The sequence below is a fragment of the Elephas maximus genome, chromosome 14 (assembly GCF_024166365.1).
Source record: "Elephas maximus indicus isolate mEleMax1 chromosome 14, mEleMax1 primary haplotype, whole genome shotgun sequence".
Classification (NCBI taxonomy): Eukaryota; Metazoa; Chordata; class Mammalia; order Proboscidea; family Elephantidae; genus Elephas; species Elephas maximus.
The window spans coordinates 8,306,903-8,323,852 of record NC_064832.1 but is presented as its reverse complement, the minus strand read 5'-3'; the positions used below and the strand labels follow the sequence as shown (position 1 = coordinate 8,323,852).

Sequence of the window (16,950 nt, the reverse complement as noted above, 5' to 3'; positions counted from 1 at the left end):
ATGCAACCAGTTGGAAACAGAAAAGAGCAAATAAAGACGGGGAGAAGACCGTGAGCCAGAGGAGTGGGAGAAATGAATATTTCCTGAGTGCTAAGTAAGGTTGGGCGACTGCTAGTGGCATGTAGTTCCTTATTTAAACTTCAGAGGGACACAATAGATGGAATAGACATTGCTATCCACTTTCATCATGCAAACGTTTTATTATCTTTGATTTTAACAGTAACTTCTTACAAAAACAAAAGAGAAAATAGAAAAGAGTATAATAAAAGAATAAAAAAAGAAAACATCTCATCAGTTCAGTACTATCATTTTGCCTCAGCAGCTACACATTTTTGTTGTTGATGTAAATATAACACACAACCTTTGCCAAGTGAACGAGTTGTACAGGTGTACACACTATTGACAGGAATTACATTAATCGGCTGTGCAACCCTACCCTTAATCAGTGTGATTTTTCCATCATTGTAAACAGAAACTCAGTTTCCATATGCAATAAAAAAAAAAAATATACAATAACACCCCTTTATTCCCTCCCTCCTGTCCCTGGGAACCCCTATAAACTTTCGTTTGCCTGTTTTTGTAAAAGGCATGCTTTTTAATTTGAAAGTTCATGACAAGCCACAAGGGAGAATTCATGTGGAAGCAGAAGTTATTTGCAATACATACATCCTACTACAAACTTGGTTCTAAAATATGCAAAGGATGATTCATAAAGAAAAAAAAAGAATTCAATAGAAAGACAATACTTGAATGCTCTATAAAAGATTTCTGTATGGCCAACATACATATGGAAAGGGACTACATCAGTTATCAGAAGAATTCTAATAAAAGCTCACAATGTGATCCTAACCCTGCCCACCAGAATGGCTAAAATAAAAAAAAAAAAAAGGAAATACCAACTATTTGGTAGAACATGGAGCAACTGGAATTCTAATCTACTGCTAGTGAAAGTGTAATTTGGTACAACCACTTTAAAAATGCTTTGGCCATATCTACTAAAGCTGTGAACATCCATATATTCTATGACCCAGCAATTCTACTTCTAGATACATACCCAATAGAAATGGGTACATATGTTCACCAAAACACATAAGTCTAACCATCTGCTAAGGAATGAACACCCTCCTTCTGAATGCCTAACTTTTGTTTTTAATTGTTCTTTAGATGAAGGTTTACAGAGCAAAGTAGCTTCTCATTAAACAGTTAGGACATATATTGTTTTATGACATTGGTTACCAACTCTAAGACATGTCAACACTCTCTCTTCTTGGCCTTGGGTCCCCTATTACCAGCTTTCCTGTCCTCTCCTGCCTTCTAGTCCTTGTTCCTGGGATGGTATGTCCCTGGAGTCTCATTTTGTTTTATGGGCCTGTCTAATCTTTGGTTAAGGGTGAACCTCAGGAGTGACTTCATTATTGAGCTAAAAGGATGTCTGGGGGTCATATTCTCAGGGTTTCTCCAGTCTCTGTCAACCTAGAATTCTGGTTTTTTTTTTTTTTTTTTTGAATTAGGATTTTGTTCTACATTTTTATCCAGTTCTGTCCTGAATGCCTCACTTAAAAAGCACTATTCTCGTCTGTTCTAAGGTGATGGCCATATATAATGATAGGCTTATAAAGAAAAGACTAGAGCTTTCTGTGAAATGCAGCAGCAAATCTCTAGAGGCTCATGTTCTTATACCTTCTGTTCCCTCTGGAGCTACTGCTTCTGTCTGTCCTCCTGCTGGGCTGCACCACATGGAACCAGTTATAAAATTCAACCTCATCTTATAAATTCACAGGAGTCCTACTCACACAAAATTTTTATTGGCTATGAGAACAGGTGTGTAGATAAGGTATAGAAGGGATTTCTATTGTAGCAAAGCAAAACCTTAAAATGAAATGGCTGGGAATGGTGGGCCTCCTTCTGTAAAAATGCTTTTCTACATGGAATATGGGAAAATGCAGTTAAGATATGGCTTATGCAAAAAGCCAAAAAGGAGTGCTTGCAGCAATTTGGTAATCATTTAGATCACCTGTAAAAATATTTTCATCCTTTTTCTCATAGCTTACAGGAAACGAAATTCCAAAAGGATCACATATTTAAAAGTAAAATATGCCACCATACAAATTTCAGAAGAAACTATGAGAGTTTTTGTTTTGCTTTTTGTTGGTAAAAGAGAAAGATTATCTAAAAACCCCAAAGCTGTGAAGGCTAAAACTGGTAAGATACAGATACAGATATTTGGCATATGAAAAACTATATGAAGAAAGCAAAAATACAGGCAAAAATCTGAAGAAAAATTCGTAGGCTAAGGATCTGAATAGACATTTCTCCAAAGAAGATATAGAGATGGTCAATAATCACATGAAAAGAAGCTCAACCTCATTAGTCATTAGGGAAATGAGAATCAAAACCAAAACGCACTATTATTTCAAAACCACTGAGATGGCTCAAATGAATAGGATGGACAACACAAGTGGTGAGGATGTGGAGAAACTGGAACCCTCATACATTGCTGGTGGACATGTAACATGATCCAATCGCTTTGGAAAACAGTTAGGTACTTGCTCAAAAGTTAAATACAGAGTTAGCATGAAACATAGCAATCCCACTCCTAGGTATGCATCCAGGACAACTGAAGCACGTTCACATAATAACTTACGAAAGAATTTTCATAGTAGAATTATTTATAAATAGCCAAAATGTGGAGAGAATTCAAAAGTCATGAATTGATAAACTGTGGTATACTCATTAAATGGAATATTACTCAGCCATTAAAAGGCATCAGGTACTAATACACGGCACTATATGGACAAACCTTGAGAACATTATGCTAAGTGAAAGAAGCCAAACAGAAATGACTGTGGGGTACATGATTCCATTTACATGAAATATCCAGAACAGACAAACCAACACAGACAAAAAGTAGATTAACAGTTGCTATGTCTTGGAGGAAAGGAGTAATGAGATGACTACTAATATGTAGGGTGTTTATTTACAGGGTACTGAAAATATCCTGAAGCTAGACAGTGGTGATTGTTGCACAACTCTGTCCATATACTAGAAACCACAGAATTGTGCACATTATAAAAGGCAATGTTATGGCCGGTGAATTATATCTCAATAGAAATATTTGTGACTCCCGAAAGACTAACATTTCAATTAAATACACAGAACCTATAAATCAGTAGGCGAAAACAACCCATTTTACCATATCTCTCTCCAGCCAAAGTGAAGGGGGTACATTCTATTAACACATCTTATTTTTTTATCTCTTCATTAACAAGTTCTGTTCTCATTATACATTAACTAGTCTCCATTTCTAATTACACATAACTAGTCTCCATTTCCTTATACCTGTTTGTTTTCACTATTGTAACTACATAAACAGAGCACTTCCATGGTTTTTATAAAAACCCACTCACTCATTCAATCAGACATATCATTTTTGGAAGCTTCATAGGCACCAGGAACTAGGATACTCTGACCAACACAGCAGACAAGGTCCTGCCTGCATGGGCCTTCTATGTTTGTGGAACAGTCAGATGATAAACCAGCCAAACAGTATGTAATGTTACCTAACATCAGGAGGGAGACGTATAATTTTGGAGGTGTCCCAAGCTGTGTCTCTCTCATGAAGAGTTCCCTCTTGCCTCTGAACCCAGTGGAAAGTAAACACTTTGAAGGAACTGTGAGGTCAGTAAGTGTGAAAAAAGACATTTCATTTCAGTTTCATTTGGTTGGTTTTACCTGCTACGCTGTCAACATTTTTTTAAACACTATCCTGCAGCTGACATCAACCACCCCCCCAAAAAACAAAAACAAAACCCAATGCCTTGCAGTCGATTCCGACTCACAGCGACCCTGTAGGACACAGTAGGGTCTCCAAGGAGTTCCTCGTCTTAGGACACAAATAATTCCTGCTTATGAGAATCTGAAAGTTGTTCACTGTGGATGTGTGAGGGACTCAGTAACACTTGCAAAGATTTCCATGTGGGTGTGGTGCTCAAGTGTGAGCATCGGGGGAATGGACCCCATGTGCACTTTGCATCCTTCTGGAGATTATGACACAACAAACATTCCCTCCTCATCGTTCTGCATCTTGTAAGAGGACAGAGGGAATTGTTAGGCAGAACCATTTGAAAATGCATGGCAAGAAATTTTATTGAAACATTAAATTCAAAATAAAATCTTCCTATGTTTTTCAACCTTCCCTACTTCATTTCAAAGAGGTAGTTGGACTCACAGAGTTAAAGCCCTGAGACTTCGAGACTCTGTTGTAAGAGTCTCAGCTCACTGGAGTAAACACGCTGAGTGAACTGGAACCCAGGGGAAGAGTGGGAGTCAGACAGCAGAGACCTACACATTGGGAAGGGGTGAGGCCTGCTTCTTGATAATGCCCTGGGCTAGGTGGCAGCACCTCAAAGGGTAATGCAGGCACACAAGTAGACAAACCACGTTATGGTGTTCCCAGCCCTGCCAAGGTTCTCATGCTCCATCTGAGAATGGAAGCAGCAGAGACAATGCTTCTAGAGAGATCACCCACATAGGCTGAGGCGATGGGTGTGTTAAAGATCTCCAAACCTTGGTCCTTCTTTAGACCCCGGGGTACCTAGAAAATAAACCAACACCAAATATACCCCTGCAAAGAAGTAAGGTTAAAATTTTACCCCAATTTTGTAAGCCGAGAGCTCTGAGTTGGAATTCAGTTTATTTAAAGAAATATCAAGTTTTCTTGCACACATGAATTTGTGCTGATTCACTTACAATTCATATTATTCATTCATCCACGAAGTCAGCAAACATTTACACTATAACAGCTATATGTGAGACCCTATGGCAGTTGCTCTTGATGATGAAATGACTCAGAGAATTTCCCTCAATGCCTGGTGAGAGAAACAGCCAAGTTAACAGTTGTATCAGTCATGTATTGCTGTGTAACAAATGACCCCAAATTGTCGTGTCTTAAAAGAGCAACAATTTACCAGCTCACAATTTTTCAAGTTGTCAGTTTGGAGCTCTTCTGATCTGGGCCAGCCTCAGTGGCTCACAACACGGCTTCCTCATGTGTCTACAATTTGCTTCCAGGTAGCTGGGAGCCAGTTCATAACATCAAGTCAGTGAAACCGCTAGATCCTCCCTCCATTGGTCTTCCATCATCTAGCAGGCTGGCCTGAGGATGTTCCCATGAGTTCTCAGGGTTTAAGAGCAACAAAAGGGAAGTCTCAATGTAAAGTCTTCCAACTCTCTCATTTTATCAGGTTTTCTACCATCCCAATGTCCAAAACAATAATGTCAGCCCCAACTGAGGGATGGAGAAAGACTCCTACTGCTAATGAAAGGCGCTCCAGAGTCTCATAGAAGGCATGGGCACAGAGAGAGGATGAATGTGTAGACATTTCTTACATCAACCACAATAAGTAAATGCAATTGTGTTTTATGCTGTGGTAAAGGGTTTTGCAGGTACAATGGAGTAGGGAGCAAGACGTGAACAAATCTACCAGGAGGATATTTAGGGAAGAGCACAACCAGGAATTGATGCCTGAACCAAGTTGGGAATATGATTGGATAGTTAAGGGGTGACAAAAGGCCCGGGTCCAGGAAGCCCCATGTCTTCTCCAGAGAGAAGTCTGAGGAGACAGGCTAAAGCCACTGAGGCATTTGAAACATTTCTGACCAGATGGAGATCATCTTTTGTTCTACTGTTTTCCAACCACTCATCCCTATTTATAGTTTGGAGTCATACAAGAGTAGACCCTAGCATTTCCCTGTTGAAACTTTTATTTTCCTCTGAGAAGTCATCACCACCCCAATGTTCTTAATTGCTTCCTCAAATGCTGTCTCCATTTACCAGTTCCTTTTCTAAATGGGCTCCAGAGTGAAAGCAGAGCCTGGAAGATGCAGAGGTCATGGACTTTCCCCAAGTCAACTCCTAAACCTCCTATTCTGGCTGACCACAAATTCCTGAGTCTTAGCATTTTATGGTGAGCTCATAAGCCCAATCTGTTCCAATGGGGTCAGTTCTCTTAACCACCATGCTTCACCAGAGAGTAGGCCATCAGATGGGATGGGAGAGAAAATCTTCTAGTCACAGGGAAGAGCCTGTGTGAAGCCTCAGAGGCTAAGGAGACCTGAGAGGTGTTCAGAGCGGACATTGTATGACCAGGGCTGAAGAGACACGATTCCAAGAGAGTCAAATGAGAAGTTTTGGAGAAATCAACTCCTGGTCACACTGTAACGATTCCCTGTACTCTCTCTCTCCCCACCAAGGGATAGTAATGACATGGAGTGCAGAGAAAAGTTGCAATTCCTTTTTTATATCTAAGCCCCCATTTCCCAGTCTGGGAGTGGCAGTATTCAAGCTCCTACTTGAACTGTTTCATATTTTTCTTTTTGCTGTGTTTCTATTTAAAGTGGGCCCATGGAACTCAGCAATGTCAGGAATGATGTCACACAGGGTTATGGAAGTTCACGCTGATCTCACCTACTCTTTTGGAGAGGGTGTCGATCTGAGATTCTGTGGGAGAGCACCTGGAACTACTCTATCACGGAAATTCCGGACTAAACCGAGGTCCCCAAGTCACCAAACGGTCATGCATCATGAAGAACTGGGAAAAGGGATAAAGATCCTTCAGAACATCACTATGATTGGACTTCTTCACCCAGAGAGGATGAAACAGTGATACAGAAGGAAGAGGCCTTTCTCTAAGACTCTAGATAAGGGTGAGAGGAAAAATTGTCCCAGATTGATGTGTGTTACGGAACAAAGGGTCTGGTTTCCACCAGAAAAGAGAGCCATGATAGGACAAGATGAAGAAATTGGGAATGGATAAGGTCATAACGAGGAGCGTCCTGCGAAAGCATTTCCTGTCATTTGGTGGGCAATTAACCAAATTCTTATATCAATAAGAAATGTAGGAATAAGTGAGGGATCAAGCTACAGAATTCATTGGGAGTTCGAGAGCTTTCCAGAACAGATTCAGACGAGGCACTCTGCTGTTTAAGATCTGTACCTGGTGGAAAGGAAGGAAGCCAGTGGACAACTAGGGCAGAGAGTATAGGATGGGGGAAAGGGTGGTTAGAGAGAAGCATACTTAATTATTATATTTTCTAATGACATGATATTAATGTACTATGTGAAGAATTAAGAAAATATCTCAGGAGGTTCTGGGAGTGAGAAGTTGAAGGAGCCCAGAGCCCACATCATTTAGGGCAGAAGATGGCTTGCAGACTCCTCCCCTAGATTCAGGAACTCCCCTTCTCCTCCTATGTCTTCTCCCCACATCTCCCGAAGGGCCTAAAAAACCCTCACAGCAAAGAGAGCTATAGGATAGAATGTTTTTATATTCCTACTTTTCTTAACCTGAATTTTGTCTAGGATCTTTAATTTGCCACTCCTTTCAGGGCAGTTTTGTTGCCCTCTCCACTACCATTATTTTTGCTACCCCCCACCACTACTCTAGTGCTGCCCTCCAGTGGCCCTATTTCCTTTTGCTTCCTAGGTTTCTAACTGGCCTCTAAAACCCTCTTGAGAGACCCCTGCTGCAACTTCTGTCACGGAGTTTGCACTCCACTCCCAAGATGCTTCCATCTCTTTCTTCCTTAACTCGCCAATCCTACCTTCATACTCAGAAAAATACAGACCCTTATGTTGCCATATACAACCCACCCACACACACAGTTGATGTGGTTGTGTCTTGGCTACTGAGATTTGTACCATCGGACTCTCAAATATGGACATCTCTTTCTGCCTCACACTGAAAGAGTATTTCTCATAATGACATGGTGAGAGCTTTCTGTTCAGGGAAAGGCAATTTTAAAGGAGAAGCTTTAAATTATACATAAATATACAAATTTTCCTCTAAGTATAATTCCTTGAATAACAGGTCTTCCCTTAATGGCCACATAAACCAGGGACTCCATCAGCCTGAAACCAGAAGAACTAGGTGGTGTGCAGCTACAGTCAATAACTGCCCTGACAGAGGATACTTGCAAGTTATAAAAATGATGGTATCCTCAAATACAGCCCTTATACTGAAAGAAAAGACGAATATGAATGTCAGAGATACTCTGAAACTTGCTCTTGAACATAAAGTAGCTAAAGCAAATGAAAGAAATGATGAAGTAGAAGAGCTGAAGAAAAGATTTCAAAGGGCGGCTCGAGAAGACAAAGTATGATAATGACATGTGCAAAGACGTGGCGTTAGAAAAACAAAAGGGAAGAACATGCTTGGCATCTCTCAAGCTAAAGGAACTGAAGAAAAAATCCAAGCCTCGAGATGCAGTAGTGAAGGATTGTACGGGCAAAATATTGAACAACACAGGAAGCATCAAAATAAGATGGAAAGAATACACAGGGTCACTGCACACACACACACACACACACAAAAGCATGGGTCGATGTTCAACCATTTCAGGAGGTAGCAGGTCATCAAGAACTGATGGTATTGAAGGAAGAAGTCCACGCTTCACTGAAGGCATTGGCAAAAAACAAGACTCCAAGAACTGACAGGTACCAACTGAGATGTTTCAACAAAAAGATGCAGCACTGGAGGTGCTCAATCGTCTATGCCGAATAATTTAGCCATCCGATTGGAAGAGATCCATGTTTGGGCACATTCCAAAGAAAGTGATTCAACAAAATTCAGACACTATCAAACAATATCATTAATACCAAACCCAGTAAAATTTTGCTGAAGATCATTAAAAAGAAGTTGCAACAGAAATTCAAGTCAGATTCAGAAGAGGATAGGGAATGAGGAATATCAGTGCTGATGTCTGATGGATCTGGGCTGAAAGCAGAGAATACCAGAATACCAGAAAGATGTTTCCATGCATTTTATTGACTACGAAATGGCATTATACTGTGTGAATCATAACAAATTATGGGTAACACTTCAAAGAACGGCAATTCTAGAACACTTAAGTTTGCTCATGTGAAACCTGTACATAGACCACGAGGCAGTTTTTCAGAGAGAACAAGGGGTACTATGTGGTTTAAAATCAGGAATAGTTTGTGTCAGGGTTCTATCCTTTCATCACATTTATTCAATCTGTATGCTGAGCAAATAATCCAAAAAGCTGCACGATATGAAGAAGAACGTGGCATTAGGTTTAGAGGAAGATTCATTAACAACCTACGATATGCAGATAACACAAACTTGGTGAAAGTGAAGAGGACCTGAAGCACTTAGCGGTGAATATCAAAGACTACAACCTTCAGTACGGGTTGCACCTCAACATAAAGAAAACAAAAATCTTCACAACTGGACCAATAAGCAACATCATGATAAACAGAGAAAAGATTGAAGTGATCAAGGATCTCATTTTATTTGGTTCCCCAGTCCACGCTCATGGAAGCAGCAATCAAGGAATCAAATGATGTATTGCAAATCTGCTGCAAAAGAACTCTTTAAGCTGGTGACAAGCACAGATGTCACTCTGAAGGCTAAGGTGTGCCTGACACAAGCCATGACATTTTCAAACGCCTCATATGCATGTGAAAGCTGGACAATGAATAAGGGAAACCGAAGAAGAAATGCTGCCTTTGAATTATGGTGTTGGTGAACAATATTGAATATACCACAGACTGCCAGAAGAACAAACAAATCTGTCTTGGAAGAAGTACAGCCAGAATATTCCTTACAAGCACAGATGGTGAGTGTTTGTATCACATACTTTGGACATGTTATCAGGGGAGACCAGGCCCTGGAGAAGGACATTATGCTTGGTAAAGTAGAAAGTGAAAAAGAGGAAGACCCTCAGTGAGACGGATTGACACAGTGGCTGCAACAATGGGCTCTAGCATAATAACAAGTGTGAGGATGGCACAAGACTGGCCAGTGTTTTGTTCTGCTGTATATAGGGTCACTATAAATTAGAACTGACCTGATGACACCTAACAACAACAATATGCTGTTCAGCTCACTGCCTGTCTTAGTTTGCTGTACTGTGGTGGTTTGGATGTTGCTATGATGCTGGAAGCTAGGCCACCAGTATTTTAAATACCAACAGGGTTATCCATGGTGGACAGGTTTCAGTGGAGCTTCAAGACTAAGACAGACTAGGAAGAAAGACCTGGAGATTTACTTCTGAAAATTAGACAATTAAACCCTTACAGATCACAAGAGAATACTGTCCAATTCACTTGCTTTGGACATGTCATCAGGAGAGATTAATCAGTCCTAGAGGAGAATATCATGGTTGGTGAAGAAGAAGGCCAACAAGGCTGTAGGAGACCCTTGGTGACATGGACTGGCACATTAGCCATAATGATGGAATCTAAATTGCTGGCACTTGTGAGGATGACACAGGACCTGGCAACCTTTAGTTCTGTGGTACCTAAGTTCACCATTAGTCGGAGTCACCTCAATGGCAGCTAGCAAAAAATTACTGTTTGAGAGGAGAACTGAGATATGAACTTCATACAATATACCAAATGTTAAAATGTTCAAAGATCTCATGTTTGCCATGAATGAATAGGAATTGAAAATACGACTTTCAAATAGCTAGAAGGAAAAAGAAAGTAAGAGAAATTTCATCATTCCAATAAAAAAAGAAACAGGAAAGGCAGAATAAAAAAAAAAAAAAAAAGAACAGTGAATATGAAGTATAATATGGGAATTATGTCTAAATGTATGAGTAATAGCAAGAAAAAGGGATTAATACCTTAGGAAAAAACATGTACACTCAGCTTAGACTTGCAAATCCAGCCATATCTTATTTATAAAAGAAAGTTAAAACATAATGATAGAAACTTTTAAATTATGCAAATGAAATTTCTACTGTCTAATGACTACAGGAACAACCCTCTGCCAGATACTGTTGATACAGAAATGATTAAGAAAAGATTCCTTGCAGTCTGGTGAGAGAAACAGCCCAGTTAACAGACCAGTTATCAATTGCTGTATAACAAATGACCCCAAAATGAAGTGCCTTAAAAGAACAAGCAGTTACTTCGCTCACAGGTTTCCGGGTTGGCAGTTTGGGGTTCTTCTGGTCTGGGGCAGACTCAGCCGCTCTCGGCTGGGCTCCCTCATGTATCTGGAATCAGCCACCATGTCAGCTGGCGGGCAGAGGGCCTGAAATCTTCTCAGCTGGATTCTCTCTCTAATGGTCTCTTCTCATTTATTAGGGTGGCCTGGGCTGTTCCCATGGGTTCTCAGTGTTTGAAGAGCAGCAAGAAGGCAAGGAGGAGCCCTGGTGGTGCAGTGGTTAAGGGCTCAGTTGCTAAAGGAAAGGTAATCAGTTTGTACCCACCAGCTGCTCTGTGGAAGAAAGACATGGCACTCTCCTTCTGTAAAGATTACAGCCTTGGAAATCCTATGGGGCAGTTCTACTCTGTCCTTCAGGGTCACTATGAGTTAGAATATACTTGAGAGTGATGGGTTTCGTTTTTGGTAAGAGAGCAAGTCACGATGTGTCTAATTATATTCGGTCTCTGCTTCTATTGGTCTTTGTACTGTCCCAAAGGCCAAAGCAATCATAGATCAGTCCAAATTCAAGGAGTGGAGGAAGAATCTTGCTCTTGAGAAAGGGAGCTGTAAGTCATATAATATGTATGGATACATACATATTAGAACATGTGGCCATTTTTGCTATCCATCACAACATGTAAATGCAACCAAGTTTGTCCCTAGTTGTGGCAGAAGCGTTTCTTAAATACAATAGAGTGTGGAGCAGGGTGGGAAATTCTACCAGGTGTAGGGTCGGAAAGGCTTCCACCAGGAAGTGATGCTTGACCTAAATTTTGAAATACGAGTGGATGGTTAGGAGATTTTCTTTTTTTATATATTTCCAACCACTTGCCCACATTCTACCATCTGTCGTCACACAAAGCGAGCCCTCTGCTCCCACGTTGACATCTTTATTTTTTTCCTTCAAATCCTCAGGCTCTCCTCTACCTACCAAGCACAACTTCCCAAACCCTGCCTTAAAATGTTTCAACAATTTCCTTCTTCCTTTTCTAATTGCCCCTTGGACAAACAAGGAGATCAAGCAGAGGACAGTGGACCTTTCCCCGAGGGCTCTCCTGAGCCACCCAGGCAGGTTGACCATAGACGTCGTCCGGAGTCTCAGTGCTTTTCTGTGATGATGTAATCCTACCCTTTTTAGTGGCTCCTAGGGAGAAGCGTGTGGACAGGCCAAGAGGCTTCACAGGGTTTAGAGTCAGGAGGTCAAGAGAGAGTGGCCTAGACACCACCACTGAGTGATGGTACCTCCAGGCAACAGACCAAAAACTCCATTCTGCACGGATAGCTACGAAGGGTGAGTCTTTTGGAAGAGTTGTCTTTTATTTAATCAATAGATATATATTGGGTATCTCCTATGGGTGGGGTTCTGTCTCACTTTCTGGGACTACCAAATATGAGGCAGACCTCGTCTTTGTCCCCAAGTTATTTACAACACATTTGGAAGACACAAATTGGAAATTGAGCATCTCCTATGACTCAGTGCTATGATGGAGGATTACTAAAAGATTACTAGGTCCTCTGAATACATAAACCAGAAGCACAGACTGGGTACCTTGGAGGAGGAACCAGTCAACAGGAAGGGAGAGAATGTCTACTAGTCAGAGGGAACAGCCTGTGTGAAGCCTAAGTGGCAAAGGAGGCCTGAGAGGTGTTCAGAGTGGACATTGTGTTTCTAGGGCTGGAGAGATTTGATTCAGGGCCAGAGAAGAGGTTTGGGAGAAATAGCGACTCATTATACTCTTCTATTTCCTCAACTCACAGTTTCCTTCCTCTTAGATGTTGACTTCTTTAAGTGAACATTTCAATTCATTTTTAAGATATAATTTCCCTCCTCCCAGCCTCCTAGCCTCTCCCACAACAGTTGCCATATTTTTTCCTAGTGCGCTGTTTAGATTCAAACTGGGCCCTTGGAACTGAGCGATGTCAGTGATGATGTCACACAAGAGTTACTGGAAGCCTTGGTGCTCACTCAGATCCCAACTGCTCTTTGGAGAGGTTGTGGGTCTGAGGTCTCCTGCGGGAGAGCGACTTTGGATACCAAATTACAAACGGTTCTGCCTAAATCAAGGTCCCCAACTTGTGAGAGTTTGGGACATCATCTCTACGTGGGAGGAGGAGAAACATCTTGCTGGTGACCATCCTTTGTGGTTCATCTTCACCCAGCCAGGATGGAGCGGCAATACGTGAGGAAGAGGCCTTTCTCTAAGGCCCGAGGTAAGGGTGGGAGGAAAATTCAGTCTGTGCGATGGGTGCTGGGCAGCAAGGGGTTTGATTCACCCTGGAAACAAGGACCACAAGGGATCACCGAGGCTTTCACCTGGAAAAACTTCCTGTCAATTAGTAAACAGTAAGAAATTATAGTGTGAATAAATAAACGAAGGAATAAATACGTAAGTGAAGTATAGAATTCTACTGTCATCTGAGGGGCTTTCCATAACAGTAGCAGACAAGTCAGATTGGTGAACTCTCCTGCTTTGTTAGTGGAAAGAACGCAGGTGGGCAACTGGGGCAGTGGGTATAGGACCAGGGAGAAGGGTGGTTACAGAGACTTGTACTTAATTTTTTCATGAGAATGAATTAATATATCATGCGAATTAAAAAAATATATCAAATTTATCAGGAGGTTTTGGGAGTGGGTGGTGTGATGGAGCACAGTACGACACATTCATTCAGAGTTCCCAGTCAATGTAAGCTGCCACAGTCCTCAGCCTGGACTCAAGCAGAAGAAGGTCCAGGAAGGCCCTGCCCCTCTAGCTCTAGGGATTTCCCTTCTCCTCCAAGGTCTCCTGACCATCTTTACCTAAGGGTTTCACATTTCTTCTAGGTAAAGACAGCTATAGTATAGATTGTTTTTTTTTCTCTTGTAATTGCAAAGTTTTATTTTTTTTAATTGTGTTGAAAATATACATAAAACATAACTGAATAATTGCTGATGTATGAGTCAGTGATACTCATTACATTCTTCAAGTCATATAACCATTCTCAATATCCTTCTCCAAACTTTTCTACAACCATTAACATAACCTCAATGCCCCAGTGGAAAAACTTCCCCTTCCCCCTGCCCACAACTGGCAACGACCAATAATCCTTGCTTTCTATATATTTGCTTATTTCATATAAGTCAGATCGTACAGTATTTGCCCTATACTTAGGGCAAATACTAACTTATTCCATTTAGCATGATGTTTTCAAAGTCTAGCAGGAAAGAATTTTAAAATTCCAACTATAGCTAACCTCAGTTTCTGCTATCATTCTTAGTTATCCATTCTTTCTCCGACTAGTCTGCCCGCCTTTGTCTTCTTTGTTGCTGCCCCATTCTGACCTTCAGCGGCTGAGCCCTGCTTTCTGCTCCCTCCTTGATCTCTGTATCCTTCTAACCAACTGCTGGCATGTTCCCTCTCTGAATCTTGTCTCTCTCTCAAGCTTTCCCTCCATCCAACGCACCTGACCTAGCTCCATCTCTTTCTGCATCCTGAACTCTGCAGTCCTTCCCACAGATTCAGAAACATACACAGACCTTTAGGTTGACACAGACAACCCACTGAGACATACACAGCGGAGGAGGCTGTGTGTTGTCCATCTGAAGTTCTCGCATCAAGGTTCTCAGATACGGCCATCTCTTTCTGCCTCACTTCATCTACTAAGGACTGGGCTTCTACTCCGAGAAAAACAATTTTCATCTTCTACTGTGGCTGGGTTAAGGAGGGTGCAAGGAAGAGGTAGACATGTAAGAATCATAACTAAATATACACATTCTTCTCTTTACGTATAACTCCTCTATAAAAAGCCTTTCAGTAAAAAGAGGATGAAAAGAGGTGACCGTTGCTCTGGAGTGTTTACCCTCCAAATTTACTAAGAATATCACCCGCATACAAAACGTCAAGTCACACATTTATTATGAAGCTTCATGGGAATGAGGTCATTTCTAAGTTCCAAAGGAACAAATTCATTGGAATTCAATAAATGTGGAATTAAAGAAAAATAACTTCTTAAAAAACGAACTACCATAAACAGTGCCACTTTACAATGGAGACTTTGTCTCCCACAGCAGTGCCCCCAAAGGGTGGTGGGTCTCTGGGGAAGAAGAAAGAAACCATGGGGTCTGCAGAGGTGGAGGATGTGGTGATGGAAAGGCCTCCAGGGGTCCCTATGACCAAAGCTTTGGGCTCACAGGTGAGAATAAGGACCCTGAAAGCTCAACTAAATTAACTCTCTATTCTCAGAGGTCTCTATCCAAGAGGAAAATGCGCAACAGTCAACAACGTCCCATGAAAAAAGTCGAAGCTCCAGGCCCAGGAAGATTCCAAAACAATCCGAGAACCCTTCTCCTTCATCTTCCACCGAGCAGACCCCTCACTCCTCCAGCTACCGGGCTGCCCCAGGAAAGCCATGGGTCAGGTGCGCATATTTCACCAAGGTGCGCACGGTCAAGGGGGTGGCGGTCTCCTGGCAGACCAAAACCTCCTTTGCCCCCGTGGGCAACATGCCCCAGGTCTTTGAAGCCGAGCTCTCTGAGGAGAGCACCATCGGCTCTGCCCCCAGTCTGGCCAACACTGAGTCCCTGGTCAGCACCCTGGAGCCCTGGCAGGAGGGGCCCCAGACCTGTACCCAGGAGCCCACTGACCAAGGGGAGGAGCATGCTGAGAGACCCCGCGCAACCACCCCGGAGTGGCTGGTGACCCGTGAGCGCGGCTTCCGCTGCGTGGCCTGCTGCCGCGTGTTCGAGTCCCGGGAGGCCTTCGTGGCCCATGCGGAGCATGGTGTGAGCCAGGGCTTCAGCTGCCGGGTCTTCTTTGAAGAGCTGCTGGAGAGGCGGCTGCCACGCTCAGTGCAGCGCAGGCCCAGACGCTGCCACCAGCTGGCCAGGCGTTGCCTGATGGCCGCCAAGAAGAGGGAGGTGAGGGAGAAGAGAGCGGTCTGCAGACGCCTGGAGGAGCAGCTGGAGAAGCAGAGAGAAGAACTGAAGAGGCTGAGGCACCAGCTGGACAGGCTGAAGAGGCAGGAGACCAGGTTGCAGAAGGAGCAGGCACACCACCGAGGCCAGAGGGGGAAGCGCCTGAAGACGTGCTAGAACCCCGGGACTAGGAGGAGCAGGGCCTTTGGGCTGGAAACGTGGGCCCTTCAGGAGAGACCTCCATTCAGGTTCGTTTCACCCAGCTCCCCTGGAAGATCCTACCCTCCTTCCCCTGTGACCCCAACCCTCCCAACCCAAGTGCACAGAGAACTCCAGCCCTAAGGGGGATCTGGATGGAAGAAGCCCCAGATAGCTGACCGCAGACACCAGGTCCCCTCAGAGGCTCCCCTGGCCCAGGAGAGGATAGGACAGGCCTCATCTGGATGGTGAGATCTTGGGACCCTAAGGATGAGCACAGCATAAATAGGGAAAGGGAAATGGGATTTCAGTGGGACTTGGGAGGATGGGGGGGGGCCCTGCTGAGGTGTGATGGTGAAGGGGGTGTCACTGAGTTCTTTGGAGGAGAAGGAATCAGAGAGATGGCAGGCTGTTGGGAAACATGTCTGCAGGTGAGCAGTGGACATAAAGCCCTAAACAAACAACTCTGGGTCCCTTCCCAGCAGTATAGAGGCAGAGAAAGAGACAGGGCTTGGTAGGAGGAGAGGAGGGCAGGTTGAAGGAAAATGAACTCACCCAAGCCATGTCTTCTGGTCTCCTAGGGTGAATTTGGGTTTATGATTGGGATGCATCCTTTTTGCCACATTAGGGGAATGTAAGTGGGAGGTGGTATAGAAAAATCCCCCTGGGTGTTAACCATTTGTGGATAAGAGTTGATCCAGGGCTTGCAGGATATTTCCTGTAGAGCATGTCCTAGGGTAAGGGGTAGAGCTTTGGAACTTTTTCTTCTCCTTAAAATCAAGCTGTACATTCCGGTTCTTGACATGTCAAACAAACTTGCTAATTTTTTTTTGTTTTCCTGTGGTCAAATCTGACCTGTCGCGAGGTCAAAGAACTGGAAGAAAAAGGCCCTCTGAGGTGAAA

The 16,950-nt window shown here is 42.9% G+C and overlaps 1 protein-coding gene across 1 annotated transcript in view; it reads right to left on the bottom strand.

Moving 5' to 3' along the window:
- LOC126058414 (uncharacterized) overlaps positions 1-16,611 on the bottom strand; it is a 97,149-nt gene extending 80,538 nt beyond the window's left edge. The window contains exons 1-2 of the mRNA XM_049853485.1: positions 16,603-16,611; positions 15,448-16,022 (exon numbers count right to left, since the gene is read on the bottom strand). Of these exons, the coding sequence (XP_049709442.1) occupies positions 15,448-16,022; positions 16,603-16,611 (584 nt within the window). The remainder of the gene's footprint in view (positions 1-15,447; positions 16,023-16,602) is intronic.
- Between the last annotated feature and the right edge of the window lie 339 nt (positions 16,612-16,950).